At 42.1% G+C, this 24,881-nt stretch overlaps 3 protein-coding genes across 3 annotated transcripts in view; 1 reads left to right on the top strand and 2 right to left on the bottom strand.

Annotated features, from left to right (window-relative positions):
* Positions 1-2,343: 2,343 nt before the first annotated feature.
* Positions 2,344-12,989, bottom strand: LOC105391934 (thioredoxin-related transmembrane protein 2 homolog). The gene is made up of 5 exons (XM_048629840.1): positions 12,600-12,989; positions 12,103-12,214; positions 3,597-3,748; positions 3,101-3,235; positions 2,344-2,549 (listed from the first exon to the last, which is right to left on the bottom strand). Exons 1-5 carry the CDS (start codon positions 12,890-12,892, stop codon positions 2,441-2,443), a joined length of 801 nt encoding a protein of 266 aa, XP_048485797.1. The 5' UTR covers positions 12,893-12,989; the 3' UTR covers positions 2,344-2,440.
* A 204-nt stretch (positions 12,990-13,193) lies between these two features.
* On the bottom strand, positions 13,194-20,244 carry LOC105391947 (zinc finger protein 91). The gene is made up of 4 exons (XM_048629762.1): positions 19,938-20,244; positions 18,051-19,482; positions 15,212-16,421; positions 13,194-14,669 (listed from the first exon to the last, which is right to left on the bottom strand). Exons 1-4 carry the CDS (start codon positions 20,121-20,123, stop codon positions 13,418-13,420), a joined length of 4,080 nt encoding a protein of 1,359 aa, XP_048485719.1. The 5' UTR covers positions 20,124-20,244; the 3' UTR covers positions 13,194-13,417.
* A 589-nt stretch (positions 20,245-20,833) lies between these two features.
* Positions 20,834-24,881, top strand: part of LOC105391949 (protein mahjong) — a 34,073-nt gene continuing 30,025 nt past the window's right edge. Inside the window, exons 1-5 of the mRNA XM_048629878.1 lie at positions 20,834-21,181; positions 22,383-22,533; positions 23,471-23,608; positions 24,043-24,167; positions 24,568-24,646. Of these exons, the coding sequence (XP_048485835.1) occupies positions 21,084-21,181; positions 22,383-22,533; positions 23,471-23,608; positions 24,043-24,167; positions 24,568-24,646 (591 nt within the window). The 5' untranslated portion in view covers positions 20,834-21,083. The remainder of the gene's footprint in view (positions 21,182-22,382; positions 22,534-23,470; positions 23,609-24,042; positions 24,168-24,567; positions 24,647-24,881) is intronic.

Here is a 24,881-nt window from a genome sequence, read left to right as displayed (position 1 = left end):
TTACCTTGTAGGTACTCATTAACGGCAATTTGAAAATAGATAAATGATCTAAATGCTGAAATGGTTTTAAGCATTCAAAAGACAAGAGTAAGTGGCTTATTATTTTCCATCCTCACAGGAATTCGAAATAAAGTACATCTTAGCCTCTTACAGGTTTGCATGTAGAACTAAAATATGTGTAGGTATAATCAGTCAAAATTAGAACCTAAATATTCAACCGATTTGATATGTAGGTATTCATATGATATATTTCAGATGTCTCGGATTCGCCGTCCCTTGATGAGTCGCTTTCACTGCCACCAAGATTAATAATCAATTTTTCAATTTCTGTTTCAATTATTGTAATGTAGTTAATAAAAACTACAGTAATAGCTTAAAAATTTGCCAATTTATTTGCTCATACTATACTATATACCTACAAGTCATTTTGACAATAGAATCAGTTATGTTATCAAGAGAAATAAAGTCCAATCCCACGGACTTTTACTCCGATAAATACTTGTGTATGTGGTAAATTAGTTTCCTTTCACGGCTATGGATAGTTTTCGCCATTTAGAAACACAAAAAACTCACAAAAGCTATAATAAACACTACGCATTGACAGCACCACAGTTTGACAGCAATAGACAAATTACATTTTGAGTTTATGACACTTTGTGATACCAGTGCAAGAAAAAAGTTCTATTGCTTTTCCGCAATATGGCGAGGGTTTTTATATTCCTGGTTTGGCTATATGTCGTAATATCAAAATTATGCAGGGCAAAAGTAGCAAATGATAAGCTATAGAGATCTGGGATTGTTTTATGTTATTTATAATTATTTTAATGAAATTTTGGACGCTATCCAGGATTCTAGTCATTTAAATTAGAGTAATTAATTTAGATTTATGAATGAGGTGTGTTGTATAAAATAAAATGTATAAGTATATTTTTTTCATAATAAATATTTTATTTACAAAAAACAAACTACAATAACTAAGAATACTTGTTCATAAATAGCAAGCTTACTACGAGATTCACAATTTGTAAATATAAAAAGTTTAGGTCACAAGGTAGGTGATATTGATAAGTGATAAAAAATAATTACATTTAATTGTTGGTAATTTTTATACAGGTTGGTAACAGTCCTTCACAAAACAATCATAAATTATATTTATGAAATAACAGTCATCAATTATTAATCAAAATCGGTACAGAAATGGCTTAGTAATCGGTACAACATAAATTTAAAAAAACTTACAGACAACTCAATTCGTCCTCCTCCTTTTTTCAAAGTCGGTTAAAAAACAAGTTTTACTTCAAAGACGCTTTTAGAACTAATAAATTTATCGGGTAACTAAAATGAAGAATATTAGTTATTCAACAATTTAACACCTTGCAGACCTAAATGAACACAATTCAATTCGAAAATGCTTTTGAAAATGGCACTTATTTGGTATTTGTCTTTATCATATTACTCTAACTTTCCGTACACTATCAAAACAACACTCAAATACAAAAATGCAAAATTGATTTCTCCTAAAGAAAGGCCTGTATCCAGCAGTGGACAATATTTCGGTGGCGATTAACCGCCAAATAAATTCTATTGAAATAAATGGAACATACAGTCAGCTGCATAAGTAGCTGTACACTTTTGTACCTTGTCAAACTTACAAACTGCCTATTAAAATATTGTCAGTTTGTTATGTAGCTAGTTTGACAAGGAACAAAAGTGTATAGCTACTTATGCAGCTGACCGTATTACAAAAAATGTGTGCTATTATTGCTTTATATTTATTTTGTTTGCAATCAGTATACACTGATTGTGTTGCCCCATCACTTTGTGCAAAATAAATAAATAAGTTCTTAGCAATTAATTAAATACAAATTCTAAGGTTAATGACTAATACTTATGTACTATCCAATTTTAACGCATCACATCACCCGTTCCACCAATATTATCAACCAGTGTACAATACAATTTCGTGAAATTTTACCAAAATGGCAGTTGCTTCACAAATAAATGACTAAAGAGAGGTCAACTTACGTGAATTGAACTGGCAACTTATTGATAATACTTTATCAAAATTTAGTTACATACCCTCGGGTCAGATGGGTCAGTGGTGCATCTACTGGGTCAGGAGAGTCACTGAGGCTTACGAGAAACGTACAGTGCTCCAAAATTGATAATGCGCATAGAAATCTTTGACAGATCGGTTGTTTTCGATTATGTGACACATGATATTGAGTTCTATTTTTTTCGAACAAGGTGCAAAATGCAAGTGTCATTTTTAAGGCTCTTACGATTTAATGATTCGCATGTGAAGATCTGCATGTGCATTATTAATTTTGGACAAGTGTACCGATTGCATGACAGCTGTCATTTGTTTTGTCAAGCTATAGTAACCCACTTGTGGTGGATCTACCGGGTCAGTGGTGGGTCTACTGGGTCAGCGGCGGGTCTACTGGGTCTTCTTGCTGCTCTTGGCGCTGGCGAGCTTCTCCTTGCACTCCTGGTAGAGCCCGTCCAGGTCGAAAGCCGCCTTCAAGTTGTCTTTGGAGAATAGGAACCTGGAAATTATACAATTTTATTTACATACTTTAAAGATGTTGCCCACTGGGAATTCGAGGCTAAAAAGTTGCTTATAGCACTCAGGAATGAAGCATGATTTATTAAGTTTGTTTTTTGTAAGGAATAACCTGTACGGTTTGCAAGGTATACATATATATACTTGTACTGTACTAAAAGCGTAGAGGCAGCGCCATCTAGCGGCCTACATCCGAACCACTCCCCAACTCACTTCTGCAGTTTCCCGGTGCGGTCGGCGTTGGGGCGCCGCTCGGTCTCCGCGCCGCTCCGCAGCAGCAGCACGGTGGGCAGCTGGCGGCTCGTGGGACCTCCCTCCAAGAAGACTACCTATATTAGCCATTTCCGTGCGCATACTTAACCAGCTGCATTAGCCGTAGCCGTATCGGCCAGAGGAAATCATCATACTTTACCATAGAATAATAACTAGCTGTACTAAGACTAAGGGTAAGACAGCGGCATCTAGCGACCGAGATCAGAACGGCTCCACAGCTAGCGCCATCTAGTGACCGTTGTCTGAAATAGTTCCACTCACTTCTGCAGCTTCCCGGTGCGGTCAGCGTTGGGGCGGCGCTCCGTCTCCGCGCCGCTCCGCAGCAGCAGCACGGTGGGCAGCTGGCGGCTCGTGGGGCCGTCTTGCACGTGGTAGCGGGCTGCGGCGTCCGGGTATCTGCAGCGAGGAGTGGGAAACAGTTATTAATGTACCTATGCTATGTAAACCATCAGGCACGACAAGGAAAAAAATTTTGCTGGCTCGCTCGCTCACTTACATCGCAATGCTTGAGAGCAAGTGTGAGGGTAAATTTACGACACGGTATATAGGCTGTGTGTGGAAAGAGCTAGAAAAACCTTATGGTTTCTTTTAAGGGTTCCTAGAAAGATATAACTGTAGATGTTATCTTATGTACACACATAGGTAGATGGGGATGGGTAAATAAGGTAAATCAAGGACAGCGTTTGCTGGCATCTTATGTGAAATAGTGGATGATTACTGGTCCTGAATCCTGATCAAAACATAAATTCAGTTATACCTGCCAACATCCATCTTGCCAAACTTCAGGTTGTCCAGGGCGTAGGCCGAGGAGAGTTCGGAGAAGACCGGCGCGAATGTGACACAGGCCGGGTGCCACGCCGCATACAGGCAGATCACCCACACCGCACTCTTGTTGCGCTGGAGCTCCTCCTGGGAAGGTAAGGTGGTTTGTTTCAGAGTTAAATAAAAAACAATACTAGCTGAATAAATAAAACCAAACATAGAAATTAGCCGAAAGAAAAACTTTCAATTTTTAGGAATGGACAACATTTCAAAAAACTAAAGCTGCTATAAATCGAAAACCATTTCGAGATTTAGCTCTCAAGGCCACAAAAAAAATGTTTTTGTATTTTTTGGATGTATCATTTTCGAGAAAATCATGAAATAGTAAAAAAGTGCTGATGACGTCATGCATCAGGTGCGATGCATTTTGATGATCAAAGCCTATAGATTTAAAAACAAAGTAACTGTCACTTTCATTTTTGATTGACGTTGACGTTTTATCGAGTCGTTGTTGTTTATTTGGGTCATTTTCATAAATTCTGTTCTGACACTTTCTGACTATTTTTTTAATTTATCATATAAAATGGTTAGTACTTATTAAGAGATGACCTCTATTTATTATGTCCCAGAGCATGCCACCACCTACACAGCTGAAAAAATGCTTCTGCTTATTTTTTTACATGATAAGTACCTACTTTGTATCATCAGAAATATCAATGTCATTTGAAAATGACCCATTTGTTGGTTGGTATGTAAACAAAGTTTAAATGTCACTTGTCAGTGTCATTTATGTTTTTTTTCAAGACTAAGTGTTACGGATACTTAGTTTTAAGTTAGGTGTATAAGTTAGGAAAATAAGTTAGGTATTAAGTTTTGATTTGTTAGTTATATTTTATTGATTATTGACTCAGTTTACCTACCATTATTGTTGTAATAAACGTTTAGGTACTGAAAATAAATATATGTATAATAAAGAAGTATTATTTTGAGTTTATGTTATAAAAGAATTCTTTTATGTTATTGTTACGATTGTTACCTATTGTTTTATATTTTATTAAAAGGAATGTTTAGTTTTAAGAAGAAATATGTAATATTATGTTAAGCTTTTTTACTCAATAAACCATGGTGCGGGGGCGCGCTGCCGCGCTAGCATATAAATGGGTGGTACGCCGTAAGCGGCACCTCACTTCGACTCCAGCCGCCCACGCAGCAACAACTGAAGAAATCGAGCATTTTCACTGAATAGGAATTACCCCTAATCCCTCTCAGTTAATGGTCCTACGACGTCGGATCCTGTTGAAAAAGGAACCTGTGAAGAAAGAAAATTGCTGCCTAAGCGTGGGTGGCTGGTTTTACCTACTGTTCCCGAACGAAGAGGGGTCAACGAGCACGGCACCTTGGGGGTCCCAGGGCGACTGTTGGAGGCTGTGCGGACCATTGGGTCAGCCTTCAGCGAGCTGCGGCCTTTTGAAGACACCAGGGGGGACCAGTGAAGCTCAACAACACTTACAAACGATTTTTGTTTCTACACGCGCTAGTCGCGGCTCGCGTTGTCACCTTGCGGTGTTAAACGACTCGTGAGTAAACGCCTTCGGGCGGGAGTGACGTACGGACGACGTTACCAGTTGCCTTTTTCAAGGCGACTGTACAGTTCGGCCGAGCCTGTCAAGGTGTGCGAATCCTAGCGGAGGCCCTCTCAGTAGGCACAGCTGACATTGCGGGACATTCCCCCCCGTAATTAGCACTCCGACTAGGCGTATCACCCTCTCACGGTCGGTACCTTACCTTTACCTATCCCGCACGATCCATTCTCCGCTAGAGTAACCCTCGAACGGAGCTGCTAGGGTGTTAGGGACCGTTAGGGCTGGAAGAGCGAAAATCCGAAGACTCCCCCGACTGCAAGATGAGTACTACACGTGAAACAAGAAGAAAAGCGCAAGTCAGAGAGAATGAGAAAAATACTGACGTTGAAAGCGCAGGAAGATTAAGGCCACAAGCGGCCGAAGAAAAAAGCATAATAAACGCACAAGTGAGAGAGAATAAGAACAATACTCACGTTGAATGTGCAAGGTCACAAGCGACCAAAGGCTCGACAAGTACCGAGCAAACTTCAAGCACGGAGCGGACGACAAGTACAGAGCAGACAACAAGTACAGAGCGAACAGCAAGTACAGAGCAATCTGCGAGCACCAAGCACACGTCTAGCACCGAGCGAACAGCGAGCACGAAACCGAGCACTCAAGCAAGGAGTGCGAGAGAGAAAGCGAATAGCACTAATATGCACGAAGTGAGACAGAGAGATTCTTCATTAGGTACGGTGGTTAACCGTGCGGTTAATAAGAAGCCGGGCTCCCGAGCATCTTCGTCATCTAGCAAGAAGCGTGCCTTTCTCGAGGCGCGTCTCGAGTTGGAGAAGCGAGAGAAAGAAAAAGCAGAGGCCGCCGCGGCACTAGCCAGAACGAGAATGGAGCTGATAGAACTGGAAGAGCGAGACTCAAGCGACCTGAGCGACATAGAGGGCAACGATGACCTAGTTTCTCAGTGGGTGCACAAGTCCATCCAGTCCAAGCCGGTCTCCGAGGCAGTACGCACGAATCATCATGAAGACTACTTCGAGCCACGGAGGAAGGAGCGGCAGAGCGACGCCGCCGTCCTTGCGAGCGCTATCGCAGACGCAATGAAAAGCGTGACTCGATCGGCGCCGACTACAGCGCCACGATACATAAACGAACTACACCGTTTCGACGGAAACCCCGGCGAATGGATTCCGTTCCGCGCCACATACGAAGATACCGAAAAATACTTCAGCGAATCAGAAAATATCGCTAGATTAAGAAAATCCCTGTTCGGTCAAGCACGAGACGCCGTGAAGTCACTATTATACACGAACGCACCGCCTCAAGAGATACTCAAGTCATTAGAGCGACGATTTGGAAAGCCACTGCATCTTATTAAAAGTGAGATAGCGGCGATCAACAGAATACCGCCTATGACTGCCGACATCAAGGGCATTGGCGTGTTTGCGAGTACCGTGGCCAACAGCGTGAACACTATCAAACAACTGAATAGAACGGACTACCTAGATACTCGAACGACGTGTCCGAGAGAATAATCGACAAAATGAATATGATGGTTAAATTCCGATGGTACGAATACTGGTCATTAAATGATCAGCAACCTATTTTATTGGCGCTATCGGCATTCTTAAATAGAATAGCGGACCAATTCGAAGCATATGATTGCACGCCGACCACCTACAAGTCATTTCAACCGAGGGAAGCATTCAAAGGAAAACCACGACGTAATATGGTACACGCAACTCGGGAAGAAAGCGAATACAGCGGCGACGAATCATCTACCTACTCATACAGCGAGGAAGAAGAAGACAGCGAAACAGAGATAGTAGCTACTGCCACCCACGAGACACTGAAGTGCAAACTATGCGGAAAAGACAGGCACACGTTAATTAAATGCCCTCAGTACGAGAAAGCAAGCACTCAAGAAAGATGGGAAATAGTGAAGAGAATCAAAGTATGTTTCCGCTGCCTGAGACAAAATCATCGTAGCCCGACCTGCCGGGCCAAGCCATGCGGCAAAGACAACTGTCCGGGACGACACCACGTGACACTGCACCGTGACAAACCGAAACCTGTCGAAAAAGATGACGCCAACAAGATCGTATCCGTGAACCACATAAGCGCGACGCGTGCATACCTAAAGATAGTTCCAGTGGAGATATCTGGACCACAGGGCACCACGAGAGTCACCGCACTGATGGATGAAGGATCAACCGTAACCCTCTTGTTAAACGAAGTCGCTGATAAAATCGGAGCGCAAGGACCCACCGAAGAGCTATCTATCGAAGGAGTGGGCGGCCACCGCATGAAAAGCACCGATTCAATGCGTTTAAAATTACGCATAAAAGGCCAGTTCACACGCGAATATCACGATATGGACACCCTGACGATCGGACAACTGAACCTCGCCACACAAGCCGTCTATAAAGAAGACTTAGAAAACTGCCCACACTTGGCATGTATAGCGGATCAACTGACATACGACCGAGAGCGGCCTAGTCTATTAATAGGACAGGACAACTGGCACTTAATCGTGTCTCGCGAGTTAAAGGCAGGAAAAACGACGAAACCTGTAGCCTCACTTACCAAGCTAGGGTGGGTGCTACACGGGTGTCATAGCCATGAAGCGAAACCGGTCAAGTTCGTGAACCACATACACAGTCAGAGCGAAGAAAAAATCGAAACGTTGATAAAGGAGCATTTCAGTCTCGATTCGTTAGGCATCTCGCCTAAACGACCGGCCAGCGACCCCGAGCAACGAGCACTTATGTTGTTAGACAAAACTACGAAACGTCTACCTGAGGGAAGGTTCGAATGCGGGCTGCTATGGCGCAAAGATGACGAAATCATGCCAAACAACAAGGAGAGCGCACTACGCCGACTGAAAGGCATCGAACGTAAAATGAAAAAGGACGAAGCATTCAAAATAAGCTACAAAAAACAAATAGACAACTTACTAGCAAGCGGATACGCCGAACCGGTCACAAGCGCACCCACTACGCCGAGAGCTTGGTATTTACCACATTTCGCCGTAGTACACCCACAGAAGGGCAAGATGCGACTGGTATTCGATGCAGCCGACCGATCACACGGCAAGAGCCTGAACGACGCATTATTAAGTGGGCCAGACTTGCTACAGTCCTTATTTGGCGTCTTGATACGCTTCAGAGAGGGACCTATAGCCGTCGCAGCCGACATAAAAGAAATGTTCCTCAGAGTGGCCATGCGAGAAGAGGACCGCGATAGTCTACGCTTTTTATGGCGCGAGAAAGAGACGGAAGAGCCACGAGAGTACCGTATGAAAGCACTCATATTCGGCGCGTCATCGTCCCCCTGCTCGGCGATATATGTGAAAAATAAGAACGCGAAAGAGTTCGAAAACACGCACCCAGAAGCCGTACGCGCCATTGAACGATGCCACTATATGGATGACTACCTACAGAGTTTCAAAACCGAAGCGGAGGCACAAAAAACCGCTCAAGACGTAGATCAGATCCACAAACACGGCGGTTTCGAGTTACGCGGCTGGGCAAGCAACCGATCAACCGTTATACAACAATTACAGACGGTTAAACCCGAAGAACAGGTTAAAATCGGTCAAGACGGACAAACAGAGAAAACACTCGGAATGTTATGGAACATCGGTAAAGATACACTTCAATACACACTGAACTTGAGAAACACGCCCCATGACGTCATCGATGGCACACGCCCGCCTACGAAGCGTCAAGTTACGAGCGCCGTCATGTCAGTGTTCGACCCGCTAAACATAGCCACGCCCGTCCTCATACAAGGCAAGAAGTTAATTCAACACTTGTGGCGTGAAGGAATTAGCTGGGATGAAGAGATACCCGAACGATACATAGCCGACTGGAAAGAATGGATACAAGGCCTAGAACAGCTGCAGAGCCTTCACATCCCTCGTTGCACATTTTCTTGTGACGAGGGGGAGATGCACACATTCGTAGACGCCAGCGAAACTACATATGCTGCGGCTACCTACTGGAGGACGACTCAAGATGGAATACCTACCGTGAGACTGGTCGCCGCAAAAGCACGCGTAGCGCCACTGAAAATAACTTCAATACCGAGACTAGAATTGCAAGCCGCGCTACTGGGCTGCCGACTAGCATCCAACGTAGAGAACGAAAATTCAGCAAAAGTCACGAGGAAATACTATTGGTCCGACTCACGAACAGTGTTAGCGTGGATAAAATCAGACCCGCGCACTTTCAAACCGTTCGTGGCACACAGACTGGCGGAAATCGAAGAGCTAAGCAAAACCACCGAATGGAGATGGGTGCCGACTAACGAAAACGTAGCCGATGACGCCACACGACGAGCGCCTCGAGAATTCGACCCCAATCACCGTTGGTTCAACGGCCCAGCCTTCCTGAAAAACCCACCGACTAAGTGGCCAGTGGACCGGAGCGAGCCCTCGCCCGTCCCAACGGAAGAAAATAAAAAGACTGTCGCAGCGATAAAAGTCGTACATACAGAAATACCTAACCCACAGAGATTCTCCAAATGGACACGCTTACTGAGAGCCACTGCACGCCTATTACAGTGCGTCGACGTGTTCAAGCAACTCCTGAAACGTGAAAAGGTCACCGCAATCAAGCGCACCGTGAAAGACAGTACGTGGCGAAAATACGATAAGAAGAAACAATCACGCCCGTCACCGCTCACCGCGCCCGCGTTAACCCACCGTACCTACCTACCTATTCAGCCTGAATACCTACAATCGGCTGAAAATCTGCTCATAAAAACAGTGCAAAGAGAAAGCTTCAACAACGAAATAAAGTGCATAACAAATAACAAACCACTAGAAAAAGACTCTCGCTTGAAGCGATTATCACTGAAAATCGCTGAAGATATCCTGAAACTGGACACGAGAATATGTGCCGCCAACTGCATAAGTGACACATATAAACACCCCGTAGTGCTAGACGGAAGACACAGAATAACAAAGTTGCTCGTCGCTCATTACCACAGCAAGTTCAATCATGGCAACATTCACACCATAATGAATGAGATTCGCCAAAAGTACTACATAACTTCGCTCAGAGCTATAGTCAAGACCACCGCTCGAGAGTGCCAATGGTGCAGAACCCACAAAACTGCGCCACTGACGGCACCAATCGGTGATTTACCCGCTGAAAGGTTAACCCCATACCAGCCGCCGTTCACATACACGGCCGTCGACTACTTCGGTCCGCTAACCATTACAGTGGGCCGAAAGACTGAAAAACGCTGGGTAGCTCTATACACGTGCATGACAACACGCGCTGTACATTTGGAAATAGCCACCTCATTGACCGCCAACGACATGATACTCACACTAAGAAGATTCGCGGCGAGGCGAGGCATGTGCTCTGTACTCTACAGTGATAACGGCGGAAACTTCGTACGTGCAAACTCAGAACTGAAAACTGAATTCGAAAAACTGAAAGACCTAGCTGGCGAAAAAGGCATAAAGTGGAAATTCATACCGCCCGGAGCTCCTCATATGGGCGGTACGTGGGAACGATTGGTCCGCACAGTAAAAACCGCACTGTACGCGACCCTGAAAGAAAGACAACCACGTGAAGAAGTGTTACACACACTGTTATTAGAGGCTGAACATCTGGTTAACTCACGACCACTAACACCACCAAGCCTAGATCCAAATGAAGAAGAGAGCTTAACGCCTAACCACTTTTTAATTGGCCGATCGAACGGTTGTCCACGCATCGGCGATTTCGATGAAAACACCTTGATAGGTACACCCACGTGGAGAACAGTGCAATACCTAACTGACACGTTCTGGAACCGCTGGCTGAAAGAATACTTACCTACACTGTCACCGAGGCCGAACACTGAAAACCATCCTGAAAACCTGAAACCCGGTGACATTGTGTTGATAGTCGACTCGAACTTACCAAGAGGAGTCTGGCCTAGAGGCGAAATAATGACTATACACCCAGGCCCAGATGGCAGGACGAGAATCGTAGATGTCCGAACAGTTGCTGGAACGCTGAGAAGACCCATAACAAGACTCGTGAAGATCACCTGAAAAGGAAGTACCGTCTCATACGTGTGGTGCTCAGTACTCATCTTCGCACGAGGGGGAGAACTGTTACGGATACTTAGTTTTAAGTTAGGTGTATAAGTTAGGAAAATAAGTTAGGTATTAAGTTTTGATTTGTTAGTTATATTTTATTGATTATTGACTCAGTTTACCTACCATTATTGTTGTAATAAACGTTTAGGTACTGAAAATAAATATATGTATAATAAAGAAGTATTATTTTGAGTTTATGTTATAAAAGAATTCTTTTATGTTATTGTTACGATTGTTACCTATTGTTTTATATTTTATTAAAAGGAATGTTTAGTTTTAAGAAGAAATATGTAATATTATGTTAAGCTTTTTTACTCAATAAACCATGGTGCGGGGGCGCGCTGCCGCGCTAGCATATAAATGGGTGGTACGCCGTAAGCGGCACCTCACTTCGACTCCAGCCGCCCACGCAGCAACAACTGAAGAAATCGAGCATTTTCACTGAATAGGAATTACCCCTAATCCCTCTCACTAAGGCAATAGACAAAAATAAAAATTGAGCCTAATATGTGATGTCACTTCCGGTTTTAAAATAATTAACTTTAAAGTTAAAAATAACATGCAAAAATTAATGTATATACAAATTTAAAAAATACGGGTCCTCTAATTTTTTATAACTTTTCCGAATAGCTAATAAAAATATAGGGTAAAGAAAATGAAATGTTGTCCATTAATACAAAAGTTGCATTATGTTTGTAAAATTTTAAAGTATGTATAATGTATATGTATCAAATCCTATCAGTCAATTATAAATTGTAAACTTGCATATATAAGTTATACAAATGTGTGGCAATAACAGAAAATTGATAAATTTTGCTTACATCAAGACTCTGTGTTCCCCTGAAGTATATGATGTGTTCTGGACCCTGGTACGTGGGCTCAGGCAGCAGCAGGCCGCACAGAATGAACAGTGCACCGAATGCCAATCCATATCTGTGAAGAATACATTCAACTTCATTAAAAGAAAGGTGGAGGTTATAAGTTTGACTACTTATAGTTTGTTGTATTATACATGTAATGTAGTATCTCTGTGAGATTTTGTTTTTATGTAATTTCATGCATAATAGTAAACAATACTTAGTATAATATTTAATTATTTTGTTAAATATCCTACTAACAGCTACCTACTACTACTAACTCTGGCATTCAACTCTGAAAGACCCAATTTTAAAAGTAGCCTGTCCAACAACCAAGACTTACAAGATAAAGGGTCAATTAGAGCATCCGTTGAGCCGCGCCGGTTACAACTAGGTTCCACTTGCGACACAGACGTAACTCACAAACACTTATTACTCTTATTAGCAACATTAGTACTAACCTCACATCAGCGTAAAACCATAGAATAAGGTTGGCGATCTTTGTGTATACGAAAGAGGATGATAGGTAGTTAACCATAGTCACACTGCCCGCCTTCCTGGTCCTCAGCATCACGACAATTATGAGGAAAAACAGAATTTCCGTCTCCCGACTGTCCAGTTCGCAGTCATTTTCCGGATGCAGAAACTGGCAAATTATAGCCGTCCTCTTGCACATAACGTATGATATACTTAGTAGTATGTTGACCCAGTAATACGGCTTTAATAATTGTCGTAAATCCGTTTTGAAAGCCATGGTTTTTAGTTAAATTTTGCTATTTTAGTGAATTTTCATTCACACACAAAGCAGCACGGGCGTTTTGTGTAATGTCACTTTGACAGTTCTTCAACTTCTTCACAGAGTAGGTAATTTCAGTATACATATTTAGTCTGCAGTACATACATCCCCAGAATAACGACTAAAATCATGGTTGAAAGAACGAAAATCCGTCACCATTTTCATACTGTTTCTATATTTGTGTTCATTCCTGGGTTTTAGCAAGAGCAGTTTCTCTAAATAAAAAACCTTATCATATTCATGGGAAAAGAAACACATGTTTGTAGAAAAAATAATTCATTATTTAATTCTATATTTACAACATTATATGAAACTAAACTAAAAATGATGTATTTTCCATGTAAAAGTGACTGCAGACATTTCATTATAGCAGTAACGATTTAAATAAAGCAAAAAACATAGTCTCATCACAAATAGGGGCAAACTAATCAGTAAACCACAAAACACTGCGAACAGGCCTCCGCAAGTCCAAAACGCCCGCCACTAAAGATCAGAGGTTATAGCTTCTTCCTTTGAGGGCTTCTTTGAATCAGCTGTTATTTTATGCACTTTATCAACGTGCTTCCTTAGCTCATGCCCTCTAACGAAGTGGCTTGGGCAGTGAGTGCACTGGAACATGGTTCCTTTGCCGTGCCGCCGCTTGGCATGCTCCGACCTGCGAGAGGCAGATATGAACTTCTCTCCACAATCGTCACACTCGTATGGCTTCTCTCCCGTGTGGCGTCGCTTGTGGTAAACCATCGCCATCTTGGTCACAAGCTTCGCTCCACAAATATCACATTCAAAGTTCCTCTCTCGCGTATGCACTATGGTATGTTCTGTCAGACGAGCGGACGTGTAGAAACGCTTGCCGCACCACTGGCACTGGTGCGGGCGCACGTTCATATGTATCCACATGATGTGGTTCTTTAGCTGCGGGCGGGAATGGTAGGTCTTCTGGCAGTAGTCGCAGGTGTACGTGGCAGGATCACGGATGTTTGATCTGAGATCTCGACGGAGGAGTTTGATGTTCGGTTTAGCGTCGGGTTCGCACGCAGACCTGTGCTCACGGTAGCAGCCCCGGTTGGAGAACTGGGCGCCGCAAGTGCGACAGGTCCTTACAGCGTGCATTTGCTGGTGAGTCTCGAACGACGACGCTCGTGGAAAATTCCGGCCGCAGTCGCAGCAAGTGTGCGCGCCGGACTTGTGTGCTGTTCTCTTATGTTTGTCCACTTCCGCTTGCGACGGGAAGAGCAGAGGGCAGTCTGGACACAGTAAGTGTGGCTCCCCGTGCACTGACTCCAGATGTTCCTTCATTCCCTTGCCTCGTATGACGACGGCGCCGCACGTGAGGCACGCTTGCTTCTGCGAGCTGTTTTGCAGATGCGCGCTCAAATAGTGCGGACTGGAAAACACTTTCCCGCAATCCTGGCACGTGCATGAAGGTCCGTTTCTGGCAACTCTCGGCTTTCTCTCCGTTCGTTTTCTTTTATGGACCAGTCGGGATTTTAGTCTGTTCAAAGCGGTTCGGGAATCGCTCCCTGAATAGTTTTTAAGGATGTGTGCGTTGTCGTCTTTGACGAAGGCGTATATAGTGCGTACAGGCGCGTTGACGTCGGTGGGCAGCTTGCGTAGGGCTGTCAGCGCGTCGTTCCAGCTCCTCTCGGAGTTCCGGACGAGGCTGCGCAGCTCGAAGGCCTGCAGAGTGGCCGTCACACATGTCACGCACACCCCTTGCGGACAAAGGTGCTCTTCCACTAGCTGGAATAGAAGAAACGAAGTAAGATTAATATTCAGCATCTCCTCACGTAAATAAAATAATGTGTTAGCTATTACAAGAAATAATGCATTCTAGCTTTCACCCGCAAGAAGAAGAGGAAGACCATTGAGTTACTAAAATTACCGGTTTATATTTTACTAGCTGTGCCCGCGCGCTTCGCTTCGCCTTAAAAAGTTTTCCCGTGGGAATTCCGGGATAAAAAGTAGCCTATGTTCTTTCCCAGGGTCTAGACCGTATGTATACCAAATTTCATTCAAATCCGTTCAGTAGTTTTGGCGTGAAAGAGTAACAGACAGACACAGTTACTTTCGCATTTATAATATTAGTTAGGATTTACTCTGGCACTATCTGCTTATTAAGATGTGTTAAGATGATTGTCCTATTTCATTAGCCTTGCCAAAAGAAGCAAAGAAAATAACCTTCAATTATATCGCATCCGAAACCTCCGTCGTTTGACCGGCACCACGGCTGACTGCTCATCGTGCGCCGTCCTGTAGTGCTTCCTCAACTCGAAGGGCCTCAAGAAGCGAGCTGAACACTGCGTGCAGCCATGCGCCTTCTCACTCTCACTCATATGCTTCCGTCTCATGTGGTCCAGCCGTCGGGAAGCCGAAAGAAACCGCTCGTCACACTCCGAGCATTTGTAAGGCTTCTCCCCTGTGTGTATACGCTGGTGCAACGCAAACCCTAATGCCGTACGCATCTTTGCCTTACAGTCCGGACATTCTATCAACGTACGCTCTTTCGCATGCACTGCCTCGTGGGATTTGAGATGACCTAGCGTCGAGGTTCGTTTGCCGCAAACCGAGCAAGAGAACGGCAGCACTTTCAAATGTTTCTGTATAATGTGGATGCGCAACGCTGGCTTGTTGCGGTAGGTTGCGCCGCAATCGTGACACATGTACATCTCATCGTCTGGTTCCATTCTCTGAGACGGATTAATTATCTTGTGGCTGTTGGCGGTGTGGTACTTGAAACATTTGCGGTTTTCGAAGGTCTTTTTGCAAACAGGGCAGTGGAAGAGCGTATGGACGTACAGATGTGCGCTGAGTGCGCGTTCTGTCGGGAACCCCTCCCCACAATTCGAGCAAGTATGCGAATACAGGCCGTGGCTCTCAGCAGTATGTCGATCCAGGAGATCCTGCTGGTCGAACAACTTGTGACAAACGCCGCAATCTAAAACGGATTTGTTGTGCGCTTTGAGTAAGTGTTTACTGAGAGCGGGTCGCGATGTGAGCTCACCACAAATAACGCACACGCGTCTGTTTGATTTGATGACGTGCTCGTCCAACTCTAGCGGTGTGGCGAACCTTTTACCACAATCTGGGCATTTAAAACGCAAGGGTTTCTTTTTGACCGCCTGTTTTTTTCGCGGCGTTCTTTTCTTTCTCTTCTTGCTCGACGAGTCTGTCAGCCTGACGAAGGCTTCGCTACTGTCTTTGGCTTGTCCGAATTGATCGCCCACGACTGTGGTGGTCCCGTCTGTGTTATAGAAGGCGTAAACCGTCTTTAGGTTGTCGTTTTGCCTGTTTATTTGCATGAAGGCGTCAACGGACTGGTGCCATTGGCGGTTCGACTCGATGCAGACTAGGCGGAACTGCGTGGCGGCTATGGCGTGATGCAGGCACTCCGCGCAGAGGCCCCGTGGCAGCCCCGCCTCCTCCCGCATCTGAAACCACCGAGCTACCGTCATCATCATCATCAGGCGACACGTCAGTAGGCTGAAGCCTGGGATAGGTCGGGGCTGCTGAAAATACCGCTATGGTTTTGTCTGAGGGCACGCTTAAAGGACGACGAGATATAAAAATGAATGTTTGATATTGGATGGCCTATTTATAGGTTTCAATGAGTGCGAAACAGGAAATATTTAAAATTCACAAGGCCCCATTTTATGGATAGCATTGTTAGTTGATACAACGCTCTTACATAGGATTGGGGTCATTATCACAAAAATACAACATCATAACAAGCATTCGTTTAAATAGTCTACTCTTCGTTTATTTAAGAAAATCCGCTCTTTTTAAGTTCTTTAAACTTTTTTAAGTCTGCACTCGTCTCGAAATGTTTTGCGATATGTTTGTTATATCCACGCTTGGTGCTGTACTTTAGTGGACAGAACTCGCACACAAATCTGTCTGGAACCTTCTCATGCGTGTTCGTATGTTCATCCAGATGAGCAGAACTCGAGAATTTCTTCCCACACATCTCGCACTGGTGCAAGCGGCCTAATAGATGATTAAGTTTAATATGTATCGCAAGGGTATTCCTAAAATCAAACTCCTTATGACAATAATCGCAAATAAAGACGTCTTGAGGCTTTCTATAGCTTTTGCACACTTTTTTGTGGTATTTGAAACATTTTCTGCTGTTGAACTTTTTAGCGCAGCCATTGCAGACGCGGGGTTCGTGCATTTTGATGTGCGGTGTGTAGGACTCCTGACTGGGGAAGGATAAGTTGCAGTCTGGACACTTAAATCGACCTCTATGCCATTTCTTGGTGTGCGCATCTAATTTTGTAGGATTTTCAAAGATCTCCGAACAAAGTTTGCAAGTTAAAACTTTCTTGTTATGCTTAGCTAGATGGCTTTCCATATCCTTAACCTGCACTATCTCATGGCAGACCAAACAGCTTGTAATATTTGTGTGCATTAAATGCAGATTTAAGAAGCAATGAGACGCGAACTGTTGTTCGCAGTAAGGACAGTGAATACCGGAGTGTATTTTATTTTCCTTTAACAGCTGGATTTTATTCCACCGTCGCTTTCCAGATGTAGTTCTCTCGACTCTAGTTTTGATGGCTTTCAAGACGTTTTTCGGGGTCTTGACGAAGGTGCTTTTGTCGAAGAATGTCTGAATCTTGTTATTTTCTACGATAAGAAACAAGTTTTTCTGTTTGTGTTTTGTTTTAACGTTTTGGAGTATTTGTTGCGTTATTTCGGTCCATTTGTTTAATGATTTTTGGCAGTTGTGTATGAAAGATGCCGTAGTTATGGCTTCCGAGACACAAGCGCTGCAAAGGCTGTTTGGAAGCGTCGTGTCATCCGCCACCTAAAACAATGTTCTTTCGTGAGTTTTCGCGTGTCATCGCATGTTATTTGTTATTTATATTTAAAGTCTTCCGTCCCAGTACGTCGTGTTTTTTGGTTTGATAACAGTGTTCTTAACTGCAAATGTATCGCTACAGAGGCGCCATCTGTAGAAATCAACTTGGCTTTCTTGGGATTTACTAATTGATTTAAGATAGGAACAAAAATGAGAATATCGACAAAAAACAAAACTATTTAATAAATCATTTCACAGTAAGGTCATAAATTACTAAAACAAGTTCATTCAAAACTAATTATTGGCAACTCTAATAAATATCAACACTTTCACTTCCAATATCGTCTAAGCTTTCGCAATGCCTTTTCGACTTGTTGTAGACTTTCATTGGAAACTGCTGGTGTTTCCTGCTGTGATGGACGAGGCCTCGGCAGCTCCCGAATTTCTCCTGACAAATGGTGCACTCAAACTGGGGCTCGTGCTCCTCAGATTTGTCCGAATGCGCTGTCAGCAGGTGCTTGCGCAGGGCGTAAGGCAAGCGGAAGCGAGCCGGACAGAACTTGCACTCCTGTTTCAGGACAATTTCTGACGCCTTGTGAACCTTTCTAATGTGCTCCGATCGGCGCGAAGAAGCCGAGAATGTCTCGCCGCAATATTTACAAGCGTACGGCATCTCTCCTGTATGTAGGCGCAGATGCTGCACATACCCCAGCCTACTACGAAGTATGAGGCCACAGCGTTCACAGGTGAATGATACGGTTTGTTCATGTTTCTTAATATGCTCAGTCATGTGGGCAGAGGCCAGGAACTTGCCACAGTATGGACAAGGCCTATGAGTATTCTTTAAGTGGACTATTTGTATGTGAGCAGCCACAAACTTCTTGCCACTAAACCTTTTGCCGCAATAGTCACAGAAACATTCGTTGTTACTGCTGCCTCGCAAACCTACTTTAATTTTCTTGTTGCTTTTAGCGTTTTTAACTTCAACTGTCACTTTGTTTTTGGTCCTATGAGTATCTTCCCTTGTGGTATCTAAGTTGCAGCACTGTTTGACATGGTATCTGTAGCACATTTGGTTACGGAACATCTTATCACACCCAGGGCAGGTCTTCACGGCATGGACTCCCATGTGGGCACTCAGAGCATACATTGACTGAAAGCTTCGGCCACAATCTCCGCAGCTGTGCGAACTAGGACCATGAGTTTTGGCTAGATGCTCAGAATGTTGGCTTAAGCTGAGTGCAATAAATGGGCATTTTGGGCATGGGTAAGGCTTCTTTTTGTGTTCCTTTGCTAAATGCTTAATTAATTCATCCCTATACATTATCTCCCCGCATATAGGGCAGCATCGTTTCAGATCTGTGGACTGTTGGAAGTGCAATGCCATGTGTTGCGGATAGTCAAAAGTTTTTCCACAATCAGGGCAACTCAATTCACTCAACCTATATTTAGTTTTCTTTCTTGCCTTTTTGATTTTATTACCCAATGTTAAGTTAGGCTCTGGTTGTGATATTTTAGGATCTTTATAATCATTAATAATGGTAACTTCATTGTCATTCAAGACAAAATAAATGGAGTTATTATATTGTGGTATATCTTCTGGCTTTGGAAGGTTCTCCATCAGTGCAAGGGTTTTATCCCAGCGGCTGCTGGCATCGCAGCAGAAGAGCCGGAAGTTGCCGGCCTCCATGGCTGATACGGTGCATATCGAGCATAGCCCGGCTGGGAGGGCACCGTCCAACTGCACCTGTAACCATGGTACCAGTCAAACGGCCACGATTTCATGTTTCATTCATAAGGTTGTATAAACTTTTATTTTCGTACTGAGCTCTTCGCCGTCGTCGGCCAGCAATGTGAGGAAATAGAAATAAATTTGCTATAAATTTCAAGATTTGCAAATGCAGATTTTAAATGAAGCTGTCCTCGTAAACGGACGAAATCATTAGTTTTTTTTTCTTTACATTATTTAAAATTCTTATGGTTAGGATTTAACGTGTAAATGGGAAGTTACTATAATTATCTAAACCTGTGTAGTAAAATTGGCCATTGGCATTGTTTCACGCCGCATTTTGACCAAGAAATTCAACGCCGGCGGCCATATTGAGATGTGATTGCAATCAAGGCGGGAATAAAACCGTTCCGTTTTTCCGAAAAAGTAAACAATACTGTAGAATTTAGATAAAATGTTTTTTCAGTACTAACCTCAACTCCAGTGAGAGTTTCCAGTAGCTCTGCAAGAGTCACAGGCTTGTTTCCATCCAGCATCACGGTGTCTCCCAAGAAAACCTGCCCTTCGGAAGTGTCCCCCATACAAATACGGCATTTGTCGATGCCATCTCCACGTACAATGTGAGATACGAGAGCCTTTACGTCCACTTGGCGGGTCATTTCAGAGACCTTATTCCTATTTCTCGGTTATTTTATATAGTAAAATTACAATAAATCACGAAATCCAATCTCCACCAAACATGAGAAACGTAACATTGTTTTTTTTAAATAGTGATGGGACATGGACATGGACAAAAGCAATGACATTACATTTCAATAATCTGTGTCATAAACTCAGAATAATAATTAGTCAACGGCACTAATAAAATTTCATTAAAAAAATATAATAATATTTAAGTTGATATATTTCTGTGTAAAGAATTAAGGAATGTTTATTATGAAAAATTTACTAAATTTGGAACCATTTCCAACATTGCCTTCACCATTATGTCCATGACCTGTTCTTTCCCTCAGTGCTATCGGAAACATAGTTTTAAAACGCGTTTATTAAACATTTAACTATATTATTATTATAATCAAGGACACATAGACCTACCACATTCTATTTCTATTCTCTGTGGGGGTGTAAATACCTGCACCTGGCTCTCTCGAGTGGAACCTTTGTGCATATTCCCAAGGGCTAAACTGCCTTCCTAAGCTTGGACCATTTCCCACCACGCTGGTGCTCTGCGGGTTGGTGGGTTCACATATCTAGATGTGCTAAATCACATATCTAGATGTGCTAAACCAAGACCTACCACAAAGGATATTATAATATTCTTGGAATATATAGTTATTTTTTTTTGTTTAATCTGTGTTTTAATCACATCACTATAATTTCACAGATACGTTTTTGTATAAACTGACTCAAATAAATTTCTATTTTCTTTCTCTAATCTCGGGAGATTTTGATACATTTGTACATTATTGTGTTCAAGTTTGAATATCAAATTAGTGGTACAACATTGTAAATTATATCTTAATTTAATGTAATGTGTAATTTCGTATTGTTATGAAAGTTTGTAAAAGTGAGGTTATGCTACAGTTTTCTAGACTTTAGTTGTATAAAATAGCTAAAAAATGGATTCAGCACCAGCACAGGAAGTTACTGAGCTTCTGCGGCAGTGGGAGGAACAGCATTTAACCCCTAACTATGAACCCATACCCACTTTGACAAGGTAAAAACTATTATCAAAATAAAAGACTCATATGTCAAATTTTGTAAGAAAGCAGCATGTTAGGTGTTATTTTTATCAATTAATTAGCTTTGACCATGAACATGTCTACGCTAGTAGCAACTGGTCATTTAATTGCGCAGTTGAAGAAAAAAAAATTATTGTTTCATTAATAATCTGCCAGACAAAGATAAACAAAACATCAAACTTGTTTGTATATCTATTAATCTGAATTAATTATACAAATAAGAAGATTTCCATGTCTAATGAAAGCGGAGAGACAGATGTAACAGTACCAAGCCTTACACTGAACTACAGGAAATCATAATTAACAAAACAAAAACAAACTATATTATTGACAAATTCAAACAACTCAATGTTATGGTATGGTGTATAAAAAAAATATTAAATATAATATATTTCAGTCCATTAGTCCATAAAATCACAATAACACAACCTGTAAGTTAAACTTCTTCAGATCACCTTCCCAACTCATAGCAAGCTTAGCTTAGATTCTCTCAATTAGATTTTAATCCACATTTATAACATGGTATTCTTTTAAAAGAGAATTGCTATTTCTCTGTAGCGCCATGACACGCCGGAGCAGCCTTAAATAAATAAATAAATAAATAAATATGTGGGGACATCTCACACACGGCCAACCGACCCCAAGCTAGGCAGAACCTGTGTTATGGGTGTCGGACAGCTGATATATCTACACAAATACATAGATATATAGATACTAAATATAAATATCAACACCCAAGACCCGAGTACAAATATCTGTCTTTTAAACAAATATCTGCCCAAGCCGGGAATCGAACCCGGGACCTTCGGCTCAGTAGTCAGGGTCACTAACCACTACACCATTTGGTCGTCTGCCATTGATGAAACATAAATACTGATGTGTAGCCCATGACTACAGTATATCCTGGTGTAAACTTTATTATTATGTAGCATGGGAGAATGAAGATATAGGTGCTGTAAGATCAAGTCTTTGTACTGTACTAGATGTTTCCCTCAAGCAAAGTATTAAAAAAAAAGTATTTTCCCTCATTTAGAAAATCTTAATCACCGAATAAAAATAGATTTGGTTAGTAGCTGCAAAGCGGGTCAGATTTGGCCATTCTCCTTTATATCTGTGATTTATAAGTAAACACCATGCTTTGTGAAATGTACCAAATTATTTTCTACGAATTTTCAGGTTAGCTGAAATAATAGAAGCGGAGACAGAAAACTTTATGAAGAAAGACCCTGACCCCTTTGACGAGAGGCACCCGTCCAGGACCGACCCGGAGTGCGCTCTCGGACATGCACTCAAAGTTATGTTTAAAAAAGATAACTTTATGACTAAGGTAAAGTACTTCAGTATCAAGAAGGAAAGGTTACTATAGTATATTAAAAAAAAAAGTATGTCTGGCACATTTATGATATTGACAGTGAGATGAATCATTGTTAGGATCAATAGCAACACAGTAATAAATGATGTGGACCAATAGCAACATAGTAAAACAAATTCAGTATGTGTTTGTTAAAAAAAATAGACTATAACAACTGTGGTTACATTCTTGTTTGAAAGCTTATGTAAAACCAAATAATGTGCATTGTTAAGGTTTCAGGCTAAAGGAAAGTCATTTTGTAGTTGATAATATGTATGCTATATAAACCTAAAGGTTGCTGATTGTAAGGCACAAAATTTTGCCTCCATATTCATAAAATAAACTGAAAGTTAACAATAGTGTTGGATGAAATCTAAAGTACAAAATGATTTATTCATAGTACAAAAGTATACAAACATTATTGAAATAGAGGCAAGAAACTGCTCAGCAATCTTCCAAATGCATTTACAAATAAGCTTGTTTATTTACCAAAAAGCACAATACATAGATACTAACTTAATTTGAAAATCATTATGTGAAGATAATTTTTTTTGCATTATATTATTTAAGTATAAAAGTTCATTAGTGATTAATGAGGGTACTATGAATTGACTCCAATGTTACCTTAAACTCTGCACCAGGCACACATATTCACCAGTCTACTCCCCCTCCAGCTAGTGAACGACTAAGAGTGAGAGACATTCTAGTCGCGACAGAATGTGACAGGCTAATGAGTAATGAGGAATTAACTATGAATGAACTCCAATATTACGGTACCCTTAATAAGCCAAGGGGAAAATAGTTCCCATCTTATTTTGAACTCTACAATACACTACAATACCTTATTGCCATGCCTTATTAAGGCTTAAACTCTGCACTGCGTACACATATTCACCAGTCTACCCGCTTCCAGCTAGTGAACGACTATGTGCGAGAGACATACTACTCGCGACAGAACATGACGGGGCGGGACGTGCTGAAGCTGAACGTGGCCGCGTGCAGACTGACGCTGGACCTGATGCCCGGCCTCGAGATGAGCGTCGTGTTCCAGGTATATTACTTTTTTTTTGTTACAACGATAACACGCAATCGGTCATGCGTGACCATAAGCAGTAGTTTGGCGTGTGTTTTTTGTATGTTACTTTTGATTGACTATTTATGATCAGGGATATGAAAATATTATATCATGTGTTATCTCTGTGGGACAGTCTAGGATAAAGATAAAGAAACATTAAGTTGAAAATAATATAATATAAAAAAAAAGAATAACATGCACCAGGACAAAATTATATGCAAAATAAGGCCACAGACTGGTTTTCAGCTGGCCCTTATTAGGTGATCTCAATCACGAACACGTGGTAGGTATATATTGGTGTAGATATGTCAGGATCGTGGCACGTTGTGATGCATAGTCTCTGCCTACTCCTCTGGAAGACAGGCATGAGTATACAATGTAAGAAATGCAATATTTTTGTTTTCCCTCAGGACAACGAAGCCCTAATCCAGCGGCTGTCGGGCTGGGCGCGCGAGTCGCCGGAGCCGCTGCAGTGCTACGCGACCGGCCTGCTCGCCGCCGCCATGGAGGTGCAGGAGATCGCCACCAACTTCCGGTGACTACTTGTAGTTATATGTATATGATATATAAATTGACCAACGTTTGAAACCCCCGAAATTCAACTGCTGAACCGATTTTCATGAAATCTCTCCGGGTAACATTACCTTTGACCCTAAAATAACAAAACGAAAATCAGTTCAGCCACCATATTTTATTCTAGGCGAGGGTGTCACTGCCTGCCTTGTGCATACAAATATGTATGCAACAGCATAAAGCCCGGAAATAAAATAAAAATGTTAAAATTCTAGATAAAATATATCCATTTTCCATAGAAACTTTGTTGGTGATGTGACTTTACTATGGAAAATAATATATTTTTTGCGAATTTTGAGTTGCTATTTGTGGTTTGTGGTTTGGTGGGTTCTACCTAATGATGATGATAATTATTATTTCAGAGAACTCAACGCTGCCCTGGTCCCGCTGATGTTGAAGAGATTACACAATTTAAGAAACAAACCTACCAAGGAGGATAAGGTACAGTTTTTGTAATGAATATAGTTTTATCCCTTCCATTTACCGTGTAATTTGTGTCATCAAAACATTTTATAATACATCAAAGAATATAATGTAATTTATGTTAAAACCTAAAATAATAAGATTACTGAACCAACCAATCAAATTCGAGTTTTAAACACACTCCCACTAGTGGCGCCATCTGCAATCACCTATCCACCATTCCTCACTCAAATTTGAACCCTATTCCCTGCAG

Source organism: Plutella xylostella, chromosome 24 (assembly GCF_932276165.1).
Source record: "Plutella xylostella chromosome 24, ilPluXylo3.1, whole genome shotgun sequence".
NCBI classification, from domain to species: domain Eukaryota; kingdom Metazoa; phylum Arthropoda; class Insecta; order Lepidoptera; family Plutellidae; genus Plutella; species Plutella xylostella.
The sequence above is the reverse complement of the archived record's forward strand: the minus strand, read 5'-3'. Positions and strand labels throughout refer to the sequence as shown.

Bases quoted from the DNA above. Each gene is read 5' to 3' on its own strand.
- LOC105391947 (XM_048629762.1), bottom strand. From the start codon at position 20,123: ATGACCCGCCAAGTGGACGTAAAGGCTCTCGTATCTCACATTGTACGT. The intron at 19,483-19,937 runs GTTAGTACTGAA...CCATGGTTACAG, and splicing joins AAACTCTCACTGGAGTTGAG to GTGCAGTTGGACGGTGCCCT. The intron at 16,422-18,050 runs ATTAGAGTTGCC...GACCTATCCCAG, and splicing joins AAGTGAAAGTGTTGATATTT to GCTTCAGCCTACTGACGTGT.
- LOC105391934 (XM_048629840.1), bottom strand. From the start codon at position 12,892: ATGGCTTTCAAAACGGATTTACGACAATTATTAAAGCCGTATTACTGG. The intron at 12,215-12,599 runs GTTAGTACTAAT...TATTCTTCACAG, and splicing joins TGGTTTTACGCTGATGTGAG to ATATGGATTGGCATTCGGTG. The intron at 3,236-3,596 runs GTATAACTGAAT...TCCTCGCTGCAG, and splicing joins GGCAAGATGGATGTTGGCAG to ATACCCGGACGCCGCAGCCC.